Source organism: Erpetoichthys calabaricus, chromosome 1, assembly GCF_900747795.2.
Source record: "Erpetoichthys calabaricus chromosome 1, fErpCal1.3, whole genome shotgun sequence".
Taxonomy (NCBI): domain Eukaryota; kingdom Metazoa; phylum Chordata; class Cladistia; order Polypteriformes; family Polypteridae; genus Erpetoichthys; species Erpetoichthys calabaricus.
Genome location: NC_041394.2, coordinates 351,263,951 through 351,289,046, shown reverse-complemented (window position 1 = coordinate 351,289,046; position 25,096 = coordinate 351,263,951). Strand labels below are relative to the sequence as shown.

At 40.8% G+C, this 25,096-nt stretch overlaps 1 protein-coding gene, 1 long non-coding RNA gene and 1 pseudogene across 5 annotated transcripts in view; 2 read left to right on the top strand and 1 right to left on the bottom strand.

Moving 5' to 3' along the window:
- LOC114668832 (zinc finger protein 883-like) overlaps window positions 1-18,002 on the top strand; it is a 35,076-nt gene extending 17,074 nt beyond the window's left edge. For both annotated transcript variants that reach the window (XM_028824808.2, XM_028824802.2), the window contains exon 3: window positions 16,534-18,002. In XM_028824808.2, the coding sequence (XP_028680641.1) occupies window positions 16,534-17,465 (932 nt within the window). In that variant the 3' untranslated portion in view covers window positions 17,466-18,002. The remainder of the gene's footprint in view (window positions 1-16,533) is intronic.
- The window catches only part of LOC114668746 (zinc finger protein 208-like), a 690,636-nt pseudogene that overhangs the window by 399,305 nt on the left and 266,235 nt on the right, over window positions 1-25,096 (bottom strand).
- The window catches only part of LOC127527878 (uncharacterized), a 438,124-nt gene that overhangs the window by 285,087 nt on the left and 127,941 nt on the right, over window positions 1-25,096 (top strand). The gene's annotated exons all lie outside the window — the stretch shown is intronic.

The window sequence follows — 25,096 nt, the reverse complement described above, 5'->3', positions numbered from 1 at the left end:
CATCATAAACTTCATTTTAAAATCGTTTTTTTTTTTTTTTTTTTTTTTTTATGCTAGTTTCTCAAATCCCATTGTAACTAAAGTAGCAAGTTAAGTGCTTTGTTTTGTATTTGATCTTCTATGTGCTTTGTGCCTGAATCACTGCGTGCTCTTCCTCCGACAGGACACAGAATCCATTACATTTGTAATATTACAGCTCTCTGAATAATTAAAATACTGAGAAGTATCCGTGATATCATTTTCATGATGATAGGAGTTAAAGCATGTTACTAATCATGGGAACACGGTGGCGCAGTGATTGTTCATGGCTTACGCAAGATGCTTGCTGCGCCATGCGCGACCTTCGATGAAATAAATGGTTTCTTACAGAAGTACTGTCTTTTTCAAACGTACTAACCACCAATTCCTGTCCTTACTTTTCTTTCTCTAAATACCCAATCGCCACACAATCAGCTTTGTAATAGATGTTAAGCCATCTGTAAGCTTAGAACTAGAGAATACATTCCCGGGAACTCGGGAATCCCGCATGTCACACGGTGCACGGGCATCTCACATGTGAACGGTTTTAGAATGAGCGACACTAATTTTTAATAAAACTACTGCAATATGTTGACACCAATAAAAGACTAACCTTATCTACAAGCAGTTCATGCTGCCATGTAAGTACATGTATCTAGTTAGTTGTGGTAATAAGAGTGTAGAAAGCACAACGTGTTGAGCGTGCAGTCGTCCAGGCGAGAGCGCACCTTTGTGCAGAGTACACCAGCTGCTGAGAAAGCACGCTCTGCCTCCACTGAAGTTAGCAGCACAGTCATCAGATACTGATACACTTGTTCTAAACAACACCCGCTCTTGCCGTTGCTCTGAAACACCATTTCAGCTTTTACTGATGCATCCAGTTTCTTGTCATTATTCTGTGATGGCAAGTTTCTTAGCACAGATAATGCAGATGCAACAGACTGACGCATTGCAGTTTCAAGTTGCTGTTCAAAGCTGTCAACAGCACAGACGTCAATGAACTCTGCCCCATCCTGGCATTCGTGAGCTGCAGAGTGCAGACACCTCCCAGTCCACTGTGCTCAGTCAGCCTAGAGACTGACTGATGCTGGTCTGTTGTTGACTGAATTAATCGGCAACACACTACACCATGGACCAAAAAACCGTGCCACTTAATTATTTTCAACTATATCTCTGTTATTTCTTGATCGATTTTTACACTTTTACACACTATATATGCGAGCTTGGCCATTCCCATTTTCCTGGTTATTACAGCAGTTTCATTCCCGGGAGTGAAAAATGTCCAGGAGCCCGGGAATGGATTCCGTACTTAGAACACAGATTCTTCAAAACTTTTAAGGAACATCGAAATATCTTCGTAATGTTTAATTATTCTATCCATCTATCCTTCCAGTGTTGCGCCAGCCACAGCAAGAATACAGCGCGAAGCAGGAACAATCCGTGCACGGAGCTCAAGCTTCTCGCTAGCGCTGCGGCACCGTGTAAAGTTTTATCTGTATAATGAATATATTTTGCTGCATTTCATCTTAAAAATATATAGTCATCATATGTAAATGCGTGCTTTAAAAAGTGGCTCAGGTTGTGCAATATTATAACTATCATAAGTACAATTACCTCATGGTAACTTGCAAGTACAAACAGTTCTACAAGGAGCACTTGATAGACTAATTGAGTGCATTTAGAGTTCTTGGGATGAAACTGTTTGTGAACCGTGAGGTCCGAACAGGAAAGGCTCTGAAGCGTTTGTCGTGTGAGAACAGTTCAAATAGCGAATGGCTGAGGCTGCGTGTGCTTGATGCTATATACCGGTAATTCTCTTAACGATTAGCTGCTGCAGATCTGTGATTCACACTCCGATACAGTGATATAAATACTCAGAGTGGTGCAGTGAGAGTAATATGGAAAAAGATGATCCGATGTGGCAACCCCTAACTGGAGCAGCTGAAAGAAGAAGGTTCAGTGAGAGTAACAACACTAAAGCAGCTATGGTATTTAGAATAATTTGACCATTCTGTGGACCATTATATTGTTACAGGTTAATTACAATCAGATGCCTTAAACTAATAAACAATATGCGGTTAATTTCAGTGTATTTATAAAACCTTGTCAGGGATGTGGATCTGAAAAAGAATGGGAAACCACACAGGAACAGTAGCACTGCTTTGATGCTGGGTGCCGCCAGTCTGCAAAACCAAGCGCAGAACTTGCGTACAACAGGGTATGAGCTTCCATGGAAGTGTGTGTGACTTTATACCAAGTTTAGGTTTTATACATCGTGATTTGAATGTGGAAACGCTCTTACGCAACATTTCTGTCCATACACACCGTTTATACATGAGGACCCACATCTTTTAAGGTCCTTGTGATTATCCTTAAGAGGTATCTGGATGGAACATTGAGGCACTGAATTAGAGCAACACCGTTGTTGTGATATGAAATTTTGCATACAAGTTGATAAATATTTTGTATGTTTTTTTTAATGTAATTTAGGCAAAGCAATGTAATATTGGTGTTACATTAGTGAGAAGCATTAATGTTTGCCCCTTGTCTTTTGTGAATGGGTCTCTTTGAATTTTACGACAGAGTTGGGGGGGAAAGTGCCTTAAACAAGTTTGGCTAATGTTTCTCAGAAGTCTCTCAGTCAACCCTCATATGAAAGTCAGGCTGCCTAACTGCCAAGCTTTACCTTAACATATGGTTTGGGGTCAGGTGTGAAGATGTTCTATTCCCCCATTGGTCTGAAGTATGGCTGTTTGGAACTGGCTTGTATCAGAAGCCTTTAATTATCACAAAATACTATTGGCTCTAGGGGTTGGACAGAACATCTATAAATGTGCTTGCTTAACCTCCGTCTCTGTCTTGCCAAACTGATGAACTGAAAAGGACAACACAATGAAGAGCACACCTCTGCAGCCATATTGAGACAGGCATGCGGCCTGCTCTGAAGAAAGCCAACCACAAATGATGCCTTAATTAGAGACATTTTAAGTAACTAACAAGTCTGTGTGCTGCCTGAAACTACACATCACCATTTAATCAGGTTGTACGGTTGCCAATATTCAAATGTACTTTGCATATTGTTATTATTTATGAATATTATCAATAATACATTGTTTAAATTGTAACTTAACTCCTGCTTGTCTTTTACTACACCTAATTGCCTGAGGTTATTGATGTAGGAGGGAAGGTGGGGAGAAGTGAAGTGAAGTGACATGCTAAAATCATTCTTGCATTGTAAAGTGAAAAAGGCTGTGTGTATGTGTTACTTTTGTGTGAGAGTGAGTTAAATATAACTTTTGCTCCTGAAAACTGTTTTTGTAGTTACCATTAAGGAGCTCTGAGGGTGTTTCATACTTTTTCTCAATGTTTTTTTTTTTTTGCCATCTACACAAGAGCTACTTGAATGTTTAGTAAAGGTACTTGTATTCAAACCTTTGTGTTTGTTGGTCAGAGGGCAGAGAAAGCTTTTGCAGTTGCCGGCAAGTCAGTAATTAACTGATGTTATAGCAGCAAACCGTCAAGAGTAACTGGGATTCCTTACTAGGAAGAAGTTAAACATTTGACATATGATGCAGGACAGATTTAAAGAAATTAATAAGAACTCTGCAGTGGGTAAATAAGATTAAAGAAGCTGCAAATGTAAAATATAGCTAAATAAGTCATAGAAGACTAATTACCCCAATGCTAACAATAGGGCGTTTAGAGTAAGAGGGCAATAATTAAGAAATATCAGGGAATCTAAAATGCAGTTACATATGAATATTGCAGATAGGGCAAAAAGATGCACCAAAGAGAGTTTTTTCAATATTTTAGTAATAATAGCCAAGGAGGTGAAGCAGATCTGGAACAATAAAGGGGAATTACAATACATAGACAGTGAGACATCAAATGCACTAAACTTTGTTTTTTTTCCCTGAAGTTTTCACATTTGAGGAGGTGGATAACCTCCCAGTGGTAACCGGGACTATTAAGGAGGTACTGAGAGATTTGGAAATTGTAGAGAGAGAAGTGCTGCTGAGATTAAATAGGCCGAACTCAAACAAATCACTAGGACCAGATAATTGTTATCCTTAAGGGGGTAAGTGAATACAGTAATCTCTTACTGTATCGCGCTTCGCCTTTCGCGGCTTCACTCTATCGCGGATTTTATATGTAAGCATATTTAAATATATATCACGGATTTTTTGCTGGTTCGCGGATTTCTGCGGACAATGGGTCTTTTAATTTCTGGTACATGCTTCCTCAGTTGGTTTGCCCAGTTGATTTCATACAAGGGACGCTATTGGCAGATGGCTGAGAAGCTACCCAACTTACTTTTCTCTCTCTCTCTCTCTCTCTCTTGCGCTGACTTTCTCTGATCCTGACGTAGGGGGATTGAGCAGGGGGGCTGTTCGCACACCTACACGATACGGACACTCGTCTAAAAATGCTGAAAGATTATCTTCACATTGCTACCTTCTGTGCAGCTGCTTCAAGAAGCGACATGCTGCACGGTGCTTCGCATACTTAAAAGCACGAAGGGCACGTATTGATTTTCGATTGTTTGTTTTTCTCTGTCTCTCTCTCTCTCTCTTTCTGTGCTCCTGACGGAGGGGGTGTGAGCTGCCGCCTTCAACAGCTTTGTGCCGCGGTGCTTCGCATACTTAAAAGCCAAACAGCCCTATTGATTTGTTTGCTTTTCTCTATCTCTCTGACATTATCTGCTCCTGACGCGCACTCCTTTGAAGAGGAAGATATGTTTGCATTCTTTTAATTGTGAGACAGAACTGTCATCTCTGTCTTGTCATGGAGCACAGTTTAAACTTTTTCAAAAGAGACAAATGTTTGTTTGCAGTGTTTGAATAACGTTCCCGTCTCTCTACAACCTCCTGTGTTTCTGCACAAATCTGTGACCCAAGCATGACAATATAAAAATAACCATTGTGACAGACGACCGGCTATGGACTCCGGTCATCACCCCCAGGCCGCTAGGAGGAGCCCTCTGGACAGCATATTTGTGCCCCGAGTTCCAGCAGGGCCTCATGGACTTTGTAGTGTTTTGACACAGCCCTGCTGGATACCTTGGGGGCCGCCAGGAGTCGCTGTAGGGGGGCTAGTGAGCTCTTGTGTGCCCTGTAACCCGGGAGTGCATCCCAGTCACGTGACTGGAAGAAGCGATGTGCTCCCGGGATGAAGAAAAGGACTTTGCCCTGACCCGGAAGGAAAACGGACTTGTGGGTTTGGCTTGGAGCCACTTCCGGGTCAGGGGCTATAAAAGAACTCTGGGAAGCCCAGAACACTGAGCTGAGCTGGGAGGTAGGGTGGCGACGTGTCTGGGAGAGGAGGTATTGGTTATAGAGAAGAGTATTGTGTTTATGAGTGTGTGGAGGAGAGTGCTTGGTGCACTACATTATAATAACAAAATAAAAAGTTATTATTATTATACATTCACCTGGTCTGAAGAGTGGTACCTGAGGGTTCGAGAGGTGGACACGAGCATCTACTGCTACACCATATAAACATATGGTTTCTACTTCGCGGATTTTCTTATTTCGCGGGTGGCTCTGGAACGCAACCCCTGCGATGGAGGAGGGATTACTGTACATATATAAACCTTTGACACTGTCAAAACACAAAGGGAGAGTGGAAAAAGATTTGGGTATCCGCCCCATAATTTATAACGCACAGTATAAGAAGAAAAAACATGGCTTCAGAGTACTGTCTGGTTCCGCATCCAAAAAGGGACAAACTAAAGAGGGAAGGTGCTGGGGCCTTATAGAGGCAGGGGAGGAAGAGGTGGGTCCCAAATCAAAGAGCAGGAAATGACGTTGATGGGAGGTGCAGCTAGGAAAGGGTTTAGGAACTGGAGGAAGCTTTTTAGGCTTATTTCTTATGATCTGCAGAAGAGGGCGAAGAAAGGTTTGTGCACTTTGTCAAAGCCTGCTCAGGTATCTTGCCCTCAGTTAAGCCCTTAGCCTGCCTCCCAAGCGCACGTGTGTAGGAAGTCCTCCCACACTGCGGAAATTTCTGTTGACTGGAAAATGGAAATATCTCCTTTTTATAAAAAAGGTGATCGAGCTGTTCCAAGCAGCTACAGGCCAGTAAGCTTAACATGGATCCCAGATAAATTAATGGAAGGAATTTATTAAGGAAAAGACTGAGCAAGACATGGAAAGAACAGTTTTACTGATCAGTCCTCCCTCATCTGACGTGTTATTTTGGCCAAACAGCTAACTTCTTTCACAAGATCTTCTTCTATCAACATCCTTGTTTCAGTGCTGCTCAATTACTTTATCAAACAAATCACCAGGGCCAGATAATATTTACCCTCGAGTTCTTAAGGAGGCTAGCGAGTACAGATATAAACCCTTGACACATATTTTTACGAAGTCACTGCACACTGGAGAGATTCTGAAGTCCTGGAAAATGGTGAATATCATCTCATAATATAAAAATGGTGGCAGGGCAGATCCAAGCAACGATAGGCCAGTACGCTTAACATGCATCACAGGAAAATTAATAGAAGGAATTATTAAGGATAAGAGCAACACTTGGCAAGGGCAGGAGTTATTCTGAACAGTCAGCATGGCTTCAGGAGATGGTCATGTTTTACTAACATGCTGGAATTCTATGAGGAGACAACAAAAGGATACGATCAAAGTGGAGCAGATGAGATTAGTTATGTTGACTTTCAGTACGCATTTGAGAAGGTGCCACATGAGATGTTGGACATCAAACTAATAAGTGGGAGTTCAGGGTGATGTTTGTAGGTGGGTGCAGAATTGGCTCAGACACAGGAAGCATAGTGATGGTGCGAGGATCCTTATTATATTTGGCTGATAATTGGGTGATTGTAAGAGTGGTGACCCGTAGGGTTCAGTGCTGGGGCCATTGCTATTTTTATTATATATAATTATTTGAATAGGAAGATGAATAACAAGCTGGTAAAGTTTTCAGATGATACTAAGCTAGGTGGATTGGCAGTTAATCGAGAATCTGTTGAATCATTACAGAGAGAATTAGACAGCATACACACTGGGGTAGATTTGCAGAAGAAGAAATTTAATGTTAGAAAATGTAAAGTACAAGGGGGTTTACTTGCCAACCTTCCTGGCCTGCGCTATGCGCCAGCTATTTGGCATTTCTTCCATTCGTGTTGTGAAGAGGGGGGCTGAACGCACCCCAAGGAGATGCGGTTGCTCCTCTGAAACCCCTTCTTCAACAATGATAGAATGGGAATCAAATAGTGTTTTTTTTTTTTTTTTTTTTTTTTGTTTTTTTTTTGTTTTTTTTTTGTTTATCTCCTCTTTGCTCAATCAGCTGCTGGATTGCTGTGTGATCTGCATCTCACACTGTGCTTCGAACATTTAAAAGCCTGTACAGGAGCTGTCCTACTCTTTGTCTTTTATTTCTGGCCCCAGGTGTAGTTAAATCTCTTGGCGCAAAGTCTCGTCTCACAGGACGTGAATTCTTGTTGTTTTTTCAGTTTCTAATTTAAAAATGGAATAAAAATCTGAAAATCCACCAACATCATATTAAAGTTCCATAAATTCTGAAAATAATGATCCCAAACATATATATGTAGATTTTAAAATAAGCCCAACTTAAACCATGCCAGAAAGTTGTTGCATTTTTAGGCTTAGGATTTTATATATAGAGAGTAGATTTGGATAGGAATATGAATAACAAGCTGGTTACATTTTCAGATGATACCAAGATGGGTGGATTGGCAGATAATCGAGAATCTGAATCTAATCTAATTATCTGAATGTTAGAAAATGTAAATATTACACATATGAAGTAAAAGTGTATGGTTTGAATACACAATGGGAGGTCTGAAAATTTTAAGTACACTCGAGGAGAATTATTTAGGAGTCATAGTGGACTTGTCTCTATCAACTTCCAGACAGTGTTCAGAAGCCATTAAAGTTAACAGAATATCAGTTTATATAGCGCCTTGATGTGTGGAGTACAAGTCCAAGGAGGTTATGTTGAAGCCTTATAACACACTGGTGACGCCTAATCTGGAGTTCTGTGTGCAGTTCTGGTCTCCAGTCTACAAAAAATACAATGCAGTGCTAGGAAAAGTCCAGAGGAAAGCTAATTCTAGGGGTGAGAGGTAGAATTATCAGAAAAGATTAAATGAGTTCAACCTTTTCAGTTTAAGCAAATGGAGATTAAGAGGAGGCATGACTGAAGTGTTTAACATCATGAAAGTAATTAGAGCAGTGGAGCCAGGCTGTTACTTTAAAAAGAGTTCAACAAGAACATGAGGACACAGTTGGAGACTTAAGGGATAATTCCACATAAAGATCTCTAGCGGATTAAAAAACCCAGCTAAGATTCCCACCATTGATTAAGATGGTGATTTATTTATTTTTTCAATGGGGATCCCAGCCTTGGCCCAACTTGCAGAGACAAAAAAGCAACCGGTAATAGAAATTAAAGAATATTAAATGAAAATGATCCTACCCCAGTTCCCCTTATGGTGATCTACAATAAACACGAATTCAACAATAACAAACCACTAACACAAACCACATATAATGAAGTCCATGTAAGCGGCAACTGAAGTTCTTAAGGAGGCTAAAGAGTAGAGATATAAACCCTTGACACAAATTTTTAGGAAGTCACTGCACACTGGAGAGATTCCGAAAGACTGAAAAATGGCAAATACCATCCCATTATATAAAGAGGGTGACAGGGCAGATCCAAGCAACTATAGGCCAGTAAGATTAATGTGCATCACAGGAAAATTAATGGAAGGAATTAAGGATAAGATTGAGCAACACCTGGCAAGGACAGGAGTTATTAGGAACAGTCAGCATGGGTTCAGAAGAGGGAGGTTGTGTTTGACTAACATGCTGGAATTCTATGAGGAAGCAACAAAAGGATACGATCAAAGTGGAGCAGATGAGATTATTTATTTTGACTTTCAGTAAGCATTTGATAAGGTGCCACATGACAGGTTGGGCATCAAACTAAAAAACGTGGCAATTCAGGGTGATGGGTGCATAATTGGCTCACACAGGAAGCAGAGAGTGATGGTGAGAGTAACCTTATCATAATTGGCTGATAATTGGGTGATTGTAAGAGTGGTGACCCATAGGGGTCAGAGCTGGGGTCATTGCTGTTTTTATTAAATATAAATATTTGGATAGGAATATGAATAACAAGCTGGTTACATTTTCAGATGATACTAAGTTAGGTGGATTGGCAGTTAATCGAGAATCTGTTGAATTATTACAGAGGGACTTGGACAGCATACAGGCTTGGGCAGATTTTTGGAAGACTAAATTTAATGTAAGAAAATGTAATGTATTACACATAGGAAGTAAGTGTGTGGTTTGAATAAACAGTGGGCATTCGGAAAATTCTAAGTACCCTTGATGAGACGAATTGAGGAGTTATAGTGGACTCCTCTTGTCCGTGTGTGTAGTTTTGGTCTCCTGTCTAAAAAATACAAAGCAGTGTTAGAACTAGGGGTGAGAGGTAGAATTATCAGAAAAGATTAAATGAGTTCAGCCTTTTCAGGCAAGCCTCCACTTAATCTCCATTTGCTTTAACTGAAGTGTTTAACATCATTAAAGTAATTGGAGCAGTGGAGCCTGGTTATTACTTTAAAAAGAGTTCAACAAGAACATGAGGGCACAGTTGGAGACTTGTTAAGGGATAATTCCACATAAAGATCTCTAACGGACTAAAAACACCCAGCTAAGATTCCCACTGTCGATGAGACGGCGATTTATTTATCTTTTACAGTGGGGATCCCAAGGAACGCGTCCAGCGTTGGCCCGATTCTCTCACACACACACACACCCTCGCAGAGACAAAAAAGCAACCAGTAATAAAAATTAAAGAATATTAAATGAAAATTATCCTACCCCTTACGGCGATGTACAATAAACATGAATTCAAAAATAACAAACCACCAACAAAAACCACACACGATGAAGTCCATGAATACGGCAACTGATGAAATGAAATGATGGCGTTAGGTAGTCCAGAGATAAGCACGCTGTATGTGAATGTAAAGGTCAGTCCTACTGGTATTTCCTGATGAGGTGATGACTTGTCAATGGGATCAAGAGCTCTCCTTTCTTTGCAGGATGACAGTAAATCCTCAGACAGTCCTCATGCAGCAGGAAGACACCAGACAGTTCATACACCCAAAACAGGAGACGATCTCCAGGGTAAAATGAGAAAACACAAGTAGCAACATGGGTAGGCAAAAAGATAGGCAACTCCAGACGCCAAACACAAAAGACTTTTTTGTCCTCTGTTGAACTGGCCTCCTTTTAAATGTTGCGCCTACCTCCTTGACCCCAGCAGCCCCTGCACCATCAGCAGACGACCAATCAAAGCCACTGCAGGGAGTTGATGTTTCATTCCCCAGTAGCACTGCTACACATTGAAGAGTTTTTCGTCACACAGAAAACAACAGTCACTATTACCAGGTAGTGTGTTGGGAAGTAGGACTTTTAGGGACTTTGAAAACTCAAACTGACGTTGTTTTAGAGAGGTTAGGTGGATCAGATTAGCAAGAGTTGTTGGGCTGAATGGCCTGTTCTCATCAGATTTTTTGTAATATTTCCAATTTCTGTTTAATCAAAGGAAAATACTTTTGTAAGGCTGTGATTTTTGTCCACCTTTCCTTTCTCTGTATGAAGATCGGGTCTTCATCGCTTGTATGAAAATGTGCTATGTAAATAAATGTTATTGTTGCTGTATCTGGCTGTTAGACTGATGTCAAGGTGACTTACGCACACTCAATTTAAGGAACTGAATAATACCCCCAGGCTACCAGCTGCAACACAAGCCAGAAACATGATCAATTTTATCCCATTGCTTAACAGTCAGAGACGTGCTCTTGTCATGGAATTCAGCCCCCTTTTTTACTCCAAATCACCTTTGCACATTGTGGCCAACAAGTTCTGTTTTGACTTCATCAGTCCACAGGACTTGTTTGCAAAATGCATCGGGCTTGTTTAGATGTTCATCTGCAAACTTCTGATGCTAAATTTTATGGTGAGGACACAGGAGAGGTTTTCTTCTGATGGCTCTTTCATGAAGGTCATATCTGTGGTGGTGTCGCTGCACCAGAAGAACAGCGCATCACCACTCCAGAGTGCGACTACGAAACACCTTCATGAAGCTTTTGAGGTTTTGAATTGCGTTTCTAGCAATCTTATGAGCAGTTTTCTTGGAAATTGTTTTGGTTTTCCAGACTGCTAACTGCCATTTCTTAATAACGCTACAAACTGAGGAAATGGCTCCTTGAAAACTCTTTGCTGTCTTCTTGTAGCCTTTTCCTGCTTTGTGGTCACCATTTATTTTATTCCTCAGAGTGCTAGGCAACTGCTTAGAGGAGCCCATGGCTGCTGATTGCTGGGACAAGCTGTGAGGAGTCTGAGAATTCATACAGCTTTGAAATTTGCATCATGTTGCCATTCCTAATGATGATTGTGAACAAGCCAAAGCCCTTAAGGAGCTAATATAAAGTCTGACAAGGGGGGGGGGGGGGGGGGGGGGGGGGTTTAGAGTTATCTGAGACCTCTGATCACTTGGGGTGCCCATACATTAGTGGGGTACTTCTTCCTTTTCTCATACTACAAAACAAAATAATACACAAATCTTGTTTAAATCGCAGAAAAGAATGGTGGCCTTTGGAGATAAATTCATCTTCTATTGACTTAACTATTCACAGTAAAAGTTATTTTGATCCGGGGGGGTTGGGGGTCGGGTCCCGTCCCCCACACTTTCGCATGTCACTGTATATGAAATGTCATGAAAGTGTATATTGTGCATCCATGTTATAGGACTTAAATGATGGACTCCTAAACTTTCTATTATAGAAAATGGCTCAGTATCTAAAATGATAAATTGCAATTATTTTTGAGTGATACTGATTTTTTTTGTCCTGTCCTGATCATGTGTCTGCTTCTTTTCAAACGGTGCCATTACTAAGAGCTAAGACACATTTGTTTCCTTAGTGGTTTTCCTGCTTTCACTGCATTGCTGAAAGTCGATGTTGCTAGAAATTTTTCATTTTAAACTTCACATATAATATTCCTATAATTTTTCAGGTACTTTTAAGATATTTACAAACCGCAGTTATTTTCTTCACCACTTTCCACTTTGTGCACTCTATCAGTGCTTGGCGTGCCCTCAGATTAAAATATTCCATGTCAAGAAATCGGTAGACCTGTCAACTAGCTACAAGCCGATTTCACAATAAACAGCAAAAACTGGGCAATTTTAATTCAAGGCTGATTAATTTGTGTAACACAGTGATTCTCAACCTTTTTCTCCTTGTGAAATTGGATTGTTTATTAAAATTTATTTTCCATTTTGAATACTAAATGATTCATAATGAAAAACCTAAACATAATTGTAAAACATTTACAGACAAACATTAATAAAACTAAGGTTTATCCTTGTGTGTTGGATGTTTTTGTTTCAATGTGTCTACGAAGAAGTGATTGTTTTAAACTGCTGTCTGTCAGGACTTCATTACAAATTACACAAAGCAGTTTAGGTTCTGACTCATCCCCGGTAAAATAAAAACCCATTTGAAAATAGTCGCTGTCATATTTTTGTTTCTTCTCTTTTGTCTTACTATGTTTGTCTATTTTTTTCCTTCCTTTCAGTCTGGAGAGACGTTGGCTCACTGCAACTTTCAGTATCATCACCCTGTATTGGTAACAAATTGCTCGTCCAGCTTTTTGTCATATTTGATGAAACTACCCATTTTTAAGCATCGATCCATAGTCAAATTATGGACTAATAATTATTCACTTTCGATGTGCGCACGTTTAAGTAAAAAGTCTTTATCGTAATTTATTTACATACACTATGCACTACCAATTTCTTATTAAAATCACTCGTGGTTCTTAAGCGTGTCGTACGATTCAATTCGACTGTACTCTTCCTTGTCTGATCAATGTTTTATTTTATCGGCAGACGTTATTCTTGCTCTTTCGAGCGCATTCGGGGTTCTTGGGTTTGCTGAATTGGAAGTTTCTGGATCATACAAAAATGTACACGCATCGCCAGTGGCGTAGCATCTCATTGCGTTACAGATTGTTACCTGTTGCGACTCAACAATTTTAATTCATGAATTTGACATTTTAATTGATTTGTTGACCCATTTTTATTATTGTATTATTAATAGTACTGTAAATATATTTGCCTACATTTAATATTTTGTTATTTTTTACGTTGGGGATTTAAAATTCCACCATTACGATATTTCTTTTGGAAACCCCTTTTATAAAGCATGTGAGCCACCGATTGGGAATCACTTGTCTAACACTACTGTTATAGTTCAGTTGTATTTATTGTTTATAGCGCTCTTCATTGAGTGCAGGCTTAGACTGCTTGATGATTGCAGCCATAAGAGATAATAATTCCATACGTGAACACACACATTAGAGCAAATAGACAGTTAAACCTGGCAAATTTATTTTACTCAACATAAATAAGTCCTGCAAGTAGATACCCATAAACATTATAATGGTGAGTATAAATGTCACCAGTATGTCACAAAGGTGACCAGTCCTGGTATCACCTGCCACTTCCCTATAGAGCTGAAACACCAACACTGAGCACTGAGGTGTCACCATTGCTGTCTTTTTCTTGGTGATTTAATGAAGCCATTTTGATGTTTGTTTTGATGTAAAATGGTTTTGGTTTAATTGTGCATAAATGTCAGGACACATTCTGATTATTGAAAGTGCCTTTTTCATGCTTGGCTTGGCATTCTGTTTTATACAGTACTGTCTGTAATGGCTGAAACAAAGTATTATTTTTCTTTCATTTAACCCTTTTCTCAACAGATTAAAAAAATTTAGATTTGATTAAAGTTACATTACACATTTTCATTAAAAGGGGATTTGCAAACACTTCAGTCACACCCTGTAGAAATGACAGCACTTTTTCTACATGATCCCCCCCCATTTCAGGGCACCGTAATGTTTGGGCCAGTTGATGTCGGAGGAGTTTGTGATTCCTTGGGTGTGTTTCATTGCTTTAGTCTTGCAGGCCTAAGACATCTCGACTTGCTTCTGCCCTTTGGAGTTTGTAGTGGCCATTGTTCAACATGGGGACAACAGCTGTGCCAATGATAGTCAAAGAAGCCATTATGAGTCTGAAAAACAATAATAAAACCATTAGAGACATCAGTAATACGTTAGGATGACCTAAATCAACTGTGTGGAATATCAACAAGAATAATGCAATGGTGAGCTCAGTAATCGCAAAGGGACAGATAGGCCAAGGAAGACCACCACTGCTGATGACAGAAGGTGTTGCTGCAGATTGCATTTTGATTACAGCTTGCACATCCTGATAGTAAAGATATTGCATGCATCTCTGTAACATCTTAAATGTACCACCCCATACAGATGGCATGATGTGGCTCAGGGTGACTCAGAGGTTCCTCACCGGTTAGGCAGTTCACACTGAAAGCCGCCATCGCCAAATAACCCACAGCTGTTAAGACCTGTAAGAGAACTGAGATTCTGTGATTTCTGTGTGATGGTCTCTGTAATGTAGGCACATGTTCAGCACACACTTCAAAGAGAATGACAGTAGGGAGTCTAAATCGGCTTAGAATTCAGTCATCATCATGAGCCAAAATAGATAGATATAGATAGATAGATAGATCTTTATTGTCATTGTCACTTTTACAAAGGAACAACGAAATTGAAGGTGCAATCAACTCAGTGTGAGGAATAAGAGTTAAAAAGACAAGAAGAGAGAAAATAATAACAAACCGAATAGTAATAAATATACAAATTGCACTTGTTGACTTAAGGTAGAATTCTTACATTGGTAGAATAATATGGAGCAGTTTTATTCTGAGTTGAGGGCCATGATTGCTTTCGGATAAAAGCTGTTTTTAAGGCGGTTTGTCCTAGTTTTCATAGCTCTGTGTATCTTGCCCGATGGCAAAAGCTGGAAGAGGCAATGACCGGGATGTGATGAATCCTGTGAAATGTCTATTGCTTTTTTGCGGCTTCGGGATGTGTAGATTTGTTCCAGAGTGGGGAGGGTACAACCAATTGTTCTCTCCGCTATCCTGACGACCCTGTGGAGCGCTTTCTTTTCTGAGGAAGTGCAGCTGCCGTACCACGCACACAGTCCGTACGTGAGCGCACACTCGATGGAACAGTGATAAAAAGCAAGGAGCAGATTTTTTGGGAGGTGGTTCTTCCTGAGAATTCTCAGAAAATACAGTCTCTGCTGCGCCTTCTTTAGCAGCTCCTTGGTGTTGGCGCTCCAGGTCAGGTCATCCTCCAGCTCCATACCCAGAAACCTGAACACGGGGACCCTCTCCACACAGGCCCCGCCAATGATGAGTGGCTGGATGTCAGTTTTGTTTTTCCTAAAGTCAATAACAAGCTCCTTTTGTTTTTTTTGGTGTTGAGGAGCAGGTTATTGACTGTGCACCACTCTGACAGTCGCTCCACCTCGTCCCTGTATGCTAGCTCACCCTCCTTGCCCGAGATGAGTCCGACCACCGTCGTGTCATCCGCGAACTTTATAATCTTGTTGCTATGGTGAGTGGGGACCCAGTCATATGTGTAGAGGGTGTAGATGAGCGGGCTGAGCACACAACCCTGTGGCGTCCCGGTGTTGAGGCTGAGAGCAGTGGATTTGTGGAGACCCAGCCTAACCCTCTGGGAGCGACCAGACAGGAAGTCCAGTATCCAACTGCAGGTGAGTGATGGAAGTCCCAGATCTGCCAGTTTGGACACCAGTCGTTGTGGGAGGATGGTGTTAAACACCGAGCTGAAGTCTACAAAGAGCAGTCTGGCGTAACTCCCCTGCTGCTCCAGGTGGGTCAGGGCAGCATGAAGGGCTGTGGCCACAGCATCCTCCGTGGATCACTTTGCTTTGTAAGCAAATTGAAATGGGTCCAGGTCTGCTGGCAGGCAGGTGATGATATGACTCCGCACCAGTTTCTCAAAGCACTTCATGATGACAGATGTGAGTGCCACTGGGCGGAAATCATTCAGACTGTTCGTGTTGGATTTTTTTTTTTTTTTGTCTTTGTGATATATCAAAACTCACTTCTTGTGTAGCCTGTCAAGCATCAGAATGTGAAATGTGCAATGAAATGAGATTTTCTGCTCAGTTTGTTTGTCCACCAGGTGTTGCTAAAATGCCAACACAAATAAAGTCTGTATTGGACTTATAATTACTCAAAACTTGCCATAACTTTAAGCCAATTTAAACGCCAAGTTCTAGTTTTAAAAATCCGAACTTTTGTGTGAGATATGGCTTAGACATGTTGCCGAGCATAAGGAAGTTTTATACATGTGGCCCTGCTAAGTAGTTGTAATAGAAAACGTAAAATTAACACAATGAGTGTGCTTTCCATGTACGACTGAAGTTTAATAATTGGTTATGCTTATCAAAGGTTGTTCCTAATTTCAGCCATCATGTATTTAATGCGAGTTAATGTTAATAATAAAGGCAGTGGACTGAAAGTAAGCTCTTTTTTCCCCTTTTCTTTTAAACTTTGTACAGGAAACAAAGATCAGTGCAGTTTGGAATCTGGAAAAAAAATCTCTGGCAGGAGTGCTCTTCAGATCAACACTGGAGTTCACACGGGAGAGAAGCGATATTGCTGTAATGAATGTGGTAAACAGTTTTCACGTATAAGCAATCTGAATGACCACACTAGAGTTCACACCGGAGAGAAGCCATATTGCTGTAATGAATGTGGTAAACAGTTTTCACATATATACAGTCTGAAGATCCACACTAGAGTTCACACGGGAGAGAAGCCGTATTGCTGTAATGAATGTGGTAAACAGTTTTCACATATAACCAGTCTGAAGGATCACACTAGAGTTCACACGGGAGAGAAGCCATATTGCTGTAATGAATGTGGTAAACAGTTTTCACAAATGAGCGCTCTGAAGAGCCACACTAGAGTTCACACGGGAGAGAAGCCGTATTGCTGTAATGAATGTGGTAAACAGTTTTCACAAATGAGCGCTCTGAAGAACCACACTAGAGTTCATACCGGTGAGAAGCCATATTGCTGTAATGAATGTGGTAAACAGTTTTTACGTATAAGCAGTCTGAAAGACCACACTAGAGTTCACACTGGTGAGAAGCCGTATTGCTGTAATGAATGTGGTAAACAGTTTTCACATTCAAACAGTCTTCAGATCCACACTAGAGTTCACACCGGTGAGAAGCCATATTGCTGTAATGAATGTGGTAAACAGTTTTTACGTATAAGCAGTCTGAAAGACCACACTAGAGTTCACACTGGTGAGAAGCCATATTGCTGTAATGAATGTGGTAAACAGTTTTCACAAATGGGCCATCTTCAGAGACACACTGGAGTTCACAACAGTAGAAAAAGGGTAACAGTTCAAAAATCAGTCCAGAAAAACAAGCACCCTTCAGGACTCAAGAGTGAGGTTCACTCCTGTCTTGAAAAGTAAGTAAACTAAACTATTGTTGACAAATTTAATCTCTGAGAGGAGTCATATTGCTGTTTAGAATGTGGCAAACAACTCTGTCAGAGGAGTTCTCTTCAGAGACACACCAGAATTCACACCGGAGAGAAGCACAACTGAACTGTCCTGACTAAAGAGTGAGGTTCACTCCTGCCTGGACAGTAAGCAGATATAACTGACTGGAATCCATCCTACTTAGTGTTGTGTCAGAAACAAATCAACACAGAGGAGAATCAGAAGTGTATATCCTTTTTCTTTTTCCCGAAACAAAATAAAGAACAGGGCATCGTACAAACTGCTTCTCACCAAAGCCCCTACAGCCTCCACCATGCGCCTAGCTCTGTTTTCATAACATACGTATTACATATAGAACTATTTACAATATATTATACATATTTCATCAGAAAAGAACTCTTTACAATATATATAACCTCACATAATAAATCATAGTTCAGCTATATGATAATATATATTTTTCTATTTTTATATAACAAAAAATAAAATAACAGACGTTTCCAAAAACTAACTGTAGCACCCCTCTGCTTTTACTGAGGGTTCTTACTGAGTTGTTTTCTTCTTTTTTTCCTTCTTTACTTTCTTTAAATTTTTACCTTAGAGTTCTGAGCACAGCTGTTTCAAGGAATAAACCTTTGTTACTAATGTAATTTACATAACTCTACCATTAATTGCACAATTCGTTAGTAGACCCCACATAAGGATACTGTAGCCACCTGCCAAACGTGATTTCCATTTTTTTTTTCCTTTCCCCCCTTATTTGGCTTAGCCAGCCATTCTAAAAAAAAAAAAGGCAAAGTTCAATGGTTTAGTTTACATAAATTAACTCTTTACATATATATACATAACACATCCATACAAAAGTGTAAATTTAAATAATCCAAGAAATCTATCAGTGTTGAACCAGCAGTCCTTTCTTTGAATGAAAAAAATATCAATAAACAAGTACAATCCCCTTATTAAACCTAAGCTGGCAAACTAAATTAAAAGAACCAAACAAAAGTTGGGTAAAAGGTACCACAGATAAGCGTTGCAGGCCTGTTACTTGAAGGTGATTGTGACGTTACTCGGTGACGGCCTCTTATTCTGTAATAGAGCAGACGGGTCTCGTTTTCTGGTTTCCAGCAGATGTGCATCCCCTTTTGTTTCTTTCCTAGCGAGTATCAATTCTCAGCGATAGTTGGTCAGCTGTAACAATATCCGATATCGACAATGTAATCCAATGTCTGCCGACGTCTTCCGTGTTCAGCGTTTCACAGACTGTGCTCCCTAGCTCACTGGTTTGCCGTTCTCGACCATTCTGTCCAAACACCATCACGTTCACGTTTTCTTTCCCGACTGTTAATTCCGTGCTGGAATCCGGTCGTCTTTTTTTTTTTTCTTTTCTCTTTTTAAACTCCTCTCTGATATTTACCATGGACTGCGTTTCAATCCTCACTTTCAGCACAAAAGCCCAGTTCTCTCCTTTCTTTTCTCGCCCCTCCTATTCTCGTGTCTTCTGACCTCTGACCCCTTTTGCTACTTTCCAAACCAATAAAATAATTTAACATAAGTACCAGCATTTACTTTTTACATTTAAAACCTTAGAAATTACATAACATTTTAACAACATGTACAATCAATTTAACTGTATGAATCAAATTTATGTTACACCATTGCTATTACCACCTCATAACTTGTGTTTTAAGGGTCTACATAACAAAAAAAAAAAACCAGGGTGCCATACATACAGCTTCTCGCCAATGCTTATTAAATAATAAATCAAATCAGTTACTAATAATTACAAACACAAGCTATTAATATAATATAAATAAAAAAAATGACAATCCAAAGTGTCCATATGGTCATGTTGTACACCATGCTGAATTATATTAATACGCTGTGGCAGCGCACTAAAAGAAGAAATGCTGTTTTTTTTTTAATTTAGTTTTGTTTTTATTTGTTTGGTTTTGATAATAAAACATACACAGACTGTATATAAGAGCTCAGTGGGAGGGGAGCACATTTGTTATTTAACACTTGAGAATTACCAAATAATATTCAAGTCAAAAAAATAGAATAAAATAAAAAGCCTTGGAGAGAGCAGACTTGCCTGTACAGCATCCACCATCACCTGAGGGTGCCTGCAGTCTGTGGAGAGTCACATTAATTATCATTTGTACTACAAAATGTCATTGGTATGAAACTAAGGACACACAAACAATTGCTTTTGGTGGAAAGTCATAACTAAAATCTACAAACAAGCAAATTTAAAATCAGAATACACTTTGCTACACATACAAAGGCCAAGAAAATTTGGAGGAATTAATCTCGAGAAGCCATATTGCTGTACTGGATGTGGCCGATGAGTCTCACAAACCAGAATCTTCAGGGCCACAAAAGAATTCAGACTGGGTGCCACCTCCAGAAGTGGGCTTAGTTGGAGAAGATCTACACCGGGGGCATCAACCCCTTTGTCTTGGTGTACCACCCCAAAGAATTTAAATGTTCTGAAGTACCCGCATTTTATTTTGGTGTTAAAAATTGTTTATTCCTGAACTGTTATTATGTAAAACTAACGGTAGAATTTTTTTTTCCCCACCCAGAATAATATTCTTTCAGAGAGCTTTCATAAGGTACTAGCATTAGTAACCTGTCAAAGACGTGTTTTAGAATGAATTTCAAAAGGATTTGATATGTTATGACTGATAGGCACTGATAGTGTGTCACCAGGAGGAGGTCACTTCACCTGCTTGTGCTAATAGTGAAAAAACAAAGGAAATGTAAGTAATTGTGTCTCACATGTTGTAAGTCGCCTCGGCGTCAGTCAAATATTAATAATAATTACAAGAAAGTTTAGTAAAATAACACCCTCAGTCAAAAGGGGTTCCCTGTTCCTCAAAGACTTTGTATTCCGCTCTCTTGATTTACTTACAGTGTGCTTTCATGTTTGTTTGTTGTAAATTGTTTGTTGCTTTGAATAAATTACAAAATCCTCAAATTCACCCGTCTGTCATCCCAAGTCATCTGACAGTGACTCCTGCACTCGGCTTTCTGTTGGCCAAACCCTGTGAATTAGCACATTTTTCAGAGGTCCATGAAGCCCCTCTTTAACATGCTCTATTGAGTTGGAACATAAACAGACTGACTGAAACCAAAATGGCCAAGGCAGTGTGTGCGGTGGAGCCTAACCTCATCTCTAGTGAACTGGGCATCGATGTAGAAGAGAACATCTGAGCTGATATCTCCACATTCAGCCAAATCCCAAGTCACACACTGCAGACAACCTATCTGTGGGCGCCGCTACGGCCTTTCAGACAACGGGCTCAGTGCAGTAAGCTTGAAGTGCTCGGCCGAGGCTGCTGAGAGACAGAGATTGCATCTCACCATTCGGACTGGGATGTGAGATACTGTCCTTAGAGAAGTGACGTGCCTTCCATCATGAGCTCCAAGGAAAGTGCTGGTAGCAAACAGAGAAGTGCAGTTAAGTAACCGATCAGTTAAATCAGCAGCAACACATTCAGTGGATGTAAAGCTTTAATCCGACTCTGTTTTTTCCCCCATCGAGAAAAGTGAGGAAAAGAAACGCACTGAACTGGAGGCGGTTAAGATTTTATTTTTAATAAGCACTATCGTGAATTTAAGTAACGTTTCCCAGCACTGGTCACTTATGAACATTTGTTTTTGTTTCTGGGATATCATCTGTGGAATGAATAGTGGAAATATACTGTCTGCCTAAGCAACTGGCTGAATAAATAGTCAGAAACACAATAATGTCTAATTTTTCTTATTTATATCATCTTAAAGACAGAATTATTGACATAACCAATCAAAGTGCCGACTAATTTGCATTGTTGTCTCAAAAATAAAAATCCTACTTTGAGCCATTGACTGATGTGTTTCACTGTTTGTTCATTAGTTTCTGTTACACAAAACTGTTTAATAAACAAACTAAAATGGAGGTAAAATTCCATTGCAACAAACTCCCAGGGACCTACAAAAATATTTAGTTGTAATGATATTCTGTATTTGTTACTATAGTGCTTTCTTTCTCTTGCATCCAGGCGTTTGCTATCATTTCAGTAGCTTCTTTTGTGTTAATTTTAATCTCCTCCTGCCTACAAGTTATGCTGGTAATTTTTCTCGGCATTTCCTTGCCATAATACACTTTCAGGGTGTGAATGATGTCCAAATCCAATGGCTGAAGCACTGCTGTGCAATTGTGTGGGAGGAATTCGACGCAAACATTCTCTAAATGTGGAAGCATGTTGTGTGCAGCACAGTTATCAATCAGAAGCTGAATCATCCTTTTCTTCTTCATTTTGTGAGGTTTCTGAACAATTTTGAGAACCCTTCCACTCCCCACCGAACGGCAACGACACACTGAATTGCGTCCCAAGGCACGATTGCAGTGTCTGTTGAAGATTGTTTGTCCGTTGCTGGGGCAGGGCAACAGCAGGCTCACAGCACTTCAGTGAAGCGCCACAGAAGCAAATCATAAAAGATCGGGGTCGCACTATAAGTCCCCGTCTTTCACCCCAAAACACGAGGCTTCGTCTCAGTACTTTAGCACAACCAGCGTTATTCATCTTGAAACAGGAACGGCACACTTATTTATTGTAGCGTGATCTGCTCATCTGCTATACACAGACACAACAGTCATGAAGGGTCATGGCCAGGTCAGTGACCAAGTAATCCTGTTATCTCCATTTACAATGTACCTACTCCTAACCTTGCATCACCCATGGAGATCTTTTATGTTTACTTTGGCAGAGAGAAGCAGCATAGCTGTGAGCCTGCTGTTGCCCCGTACAGACGCGGAGATGCTCTTTGGCATCTTGTCTAGTTGGAGGAGGTCCTAAGAGAGTTTACAAACCTCACATTTTCTCGAACAAGCATCAGTGAACCACATAAATTTGGACCGTGAGTTCTTTTAGCAAATGTGTGCCCTTTGTCCCTTTTTAAGACCACTTACATTGACCACAGGAAGATCTGAGCTTATGTTAAAGGCTTGTATGGGTGATCCTGTTTCTTGTGTCAGCTGCCCAATTACACGTATCGGCAAAATGCTTGAGCAGTACCCACAGATGAAGTTGGGGGTTGCCCTTCTGGCCTCCCGTGTGGGAAGAGGAATCTCCAACTGTTTTTGAAGGAGCTGAAAGAAGGATCCCAGTTTTCATGGAGTGGCGAAGAGTGCTGAACGCAGCTGAAAATACGTAATTGTTCTTGATTATTTAAAATGTGGGGTGTATTTGATAGAAAAGGGGTTGTTTAGGATATACTTTTTATACAAATTATAAATAGAAATTATAAGGCCAAGGATAGATTTTTTTTATTTGTGATTTAAAAGGGAACTGCTGCATATATGAAGTGTGAATCATCCCTGACCTCCTCCCCCCTTAGCTTCAGGTGTCCGGAGCTGGGGGGGTGATGTGTTTTGGAAAGAGCTGAAAAATGACCGCCGTATTCATGGAATAGCGCCATGGTATTTTAAAGCGGCTTTTTCTATCACCAGATTGTCCGAGTGGTGAAGGCTTTGGATTTAAGATCCAAGGGGCAAATGCCCGCGTGGGTTCGAATCCCGCTTCTTGTAAATATTTGTGCTCCCTTCGCTCTGGGTTTGTCTGAGTACAATTCTAACTTTTAGAAAGCTAAACGCCTTACTTTCGCACTGTGGATCTTTTCTCAGCTGAAAATACAGGCACTTGATTATTTAAAATGTAGGGTGTATTGGACAGAAAAGGGCTTTTTTAGGTATAATTTTTATATAAATTATAATTGTAAAGCCAAGGATAGATTTTTTTTTTTTTTATACGTGATTTAAAAGGGAACTGATGCATACCTCTGTGTGATACAAGGCTTATTTCCAAACTAGTTATCTCGTGCTTTACATACTATTGCTAAATTCTTTAACCTCTCATGGACAGACGGGCTGCACGCTCACGAGCTTGGAGCTCACACACAGCTGCTTGCAGGCGAGTGCTCAGGGGGTCAGTCAGTGGGGGTACTGGTGGGAGATTACACACCGTTGTTTGCAGGCGAGCTCGCGCCGGGACTCTCACAGCAGGGCCCTGTCAGTTTCCAGGTCTATGCCAGATCGTATATGCTTAGCAGCGCACCGGGGCTCACACAGGTTGCAGCTTCCAGCAACAGGTACTGGCCAGCTCGTACTCAAGGGCGCGCAGAGGCTGTCAGCTCCGAACTCATGTCTCAGTGTGTAGAGAGAGACTTTCTGTGATCTTCGAGCTACATGCTCTTGCCTGCGCGTACACGCAGGGTCTCACCCAGCAGGATACCTGGCAGCTCTCTCTACACATGCTTGCAGGGGCTGTCAGCTGTTTTCAGCTTCGAGCCGATCAATGGGAAACCTGATTCACTGCTGCGGCTGGAAGCTTATACCTTTCTGTGAAAGGATTTTCTGTGAGATGGGAAGCTGTTTCGTTTTGAACTGCGGCTTCCAGACAACAAATAAAAGCGGTTTACAAATGATAAAGCAAAGGTTAGGTAGATATTTTAATTTCGTGATAATATTAAAATCATAGATAGAGCCGGAGAAGATGAACCACTTTTTTATACACCACTTTCAGAAGGGAGGGGACTTATTTGAATGTGCTCTTTTCACCTGTCAGAGGCAGGCCATTCATGCCTGAACGTGTCGATTGGACCGGCAGCGTATAGATAGGAACATATCTGGACTTGTCCTCGGGTGAAGGGGTAGGGAGGTGTGGGGGGCCAGCCACAAACAGGTGTTGACAGACCAGGGGACTGTCATCCATCAAAATGTTCTTGACACTTACCTTGGCCAAGCAGGTGGAGGGTGGCTGAGGGGCGGGGTGCATCATTTAAATACCCCAATCAGGTGGAGGGGTGGGATTATGTCAGGGGCGTGGGGACAGGTTGTCCTTCACCACTCCACCGACAGGGGGTGGGGTGCATCCTTTAAATCCACCAATCAGGTGGAGGGGCAGGGACAGGCTGCCATTCACCAATCTAAAACACAAATCAGTGCAAACGTTGCTTCGGAATAGTTTGGGTAATACTGTGTGGTCATGCAGGCATGAGAGAGAGAGGTTTGGAGCACACGCTGGTACAGCACATTGCCGCAGCTCCACAGAAAATAAAGGCCTTGTACTCCTTGGTTACTCTCTCAGGTGGGCATTAGCATATCGTAATCTCTTGTACCAACAGCATGAGTATTCTTCATTTGACTTATACAATGACATTATAAAATAACAGAAATGATACAGTAAAATCAAGTCCCGACTTATCAGTGGGAGAACTTATCCACGAGTATATACGGTAATAACATTTTATTTACTCTTAATTGAAAGAAATCATTTAGGATACATTCAGTTACAGGACAGAAAGCAACAACTGTAAAAAGAATTGTAAAGATGATTGCCTCTCTCTTTCGCGTGCCTCTCTCTCTCTCGCGCGCCCCTCTCTCTCTCTCTCTCTCGCGTGCCTCTCTCTCTCTCTCGCGTGCCTCTCTCTCTCTCTCTCTTTCTCTCTCTCGCACGTGCGTGCCTCTCTCTATCTCTCTCGCGTGCCCCTCTCTCTCTCTCTCGCGCGCCTCTCTTTCTCTCTCTCGCACGTGCGTGCCTCTATCTCTCTCGCGTGCC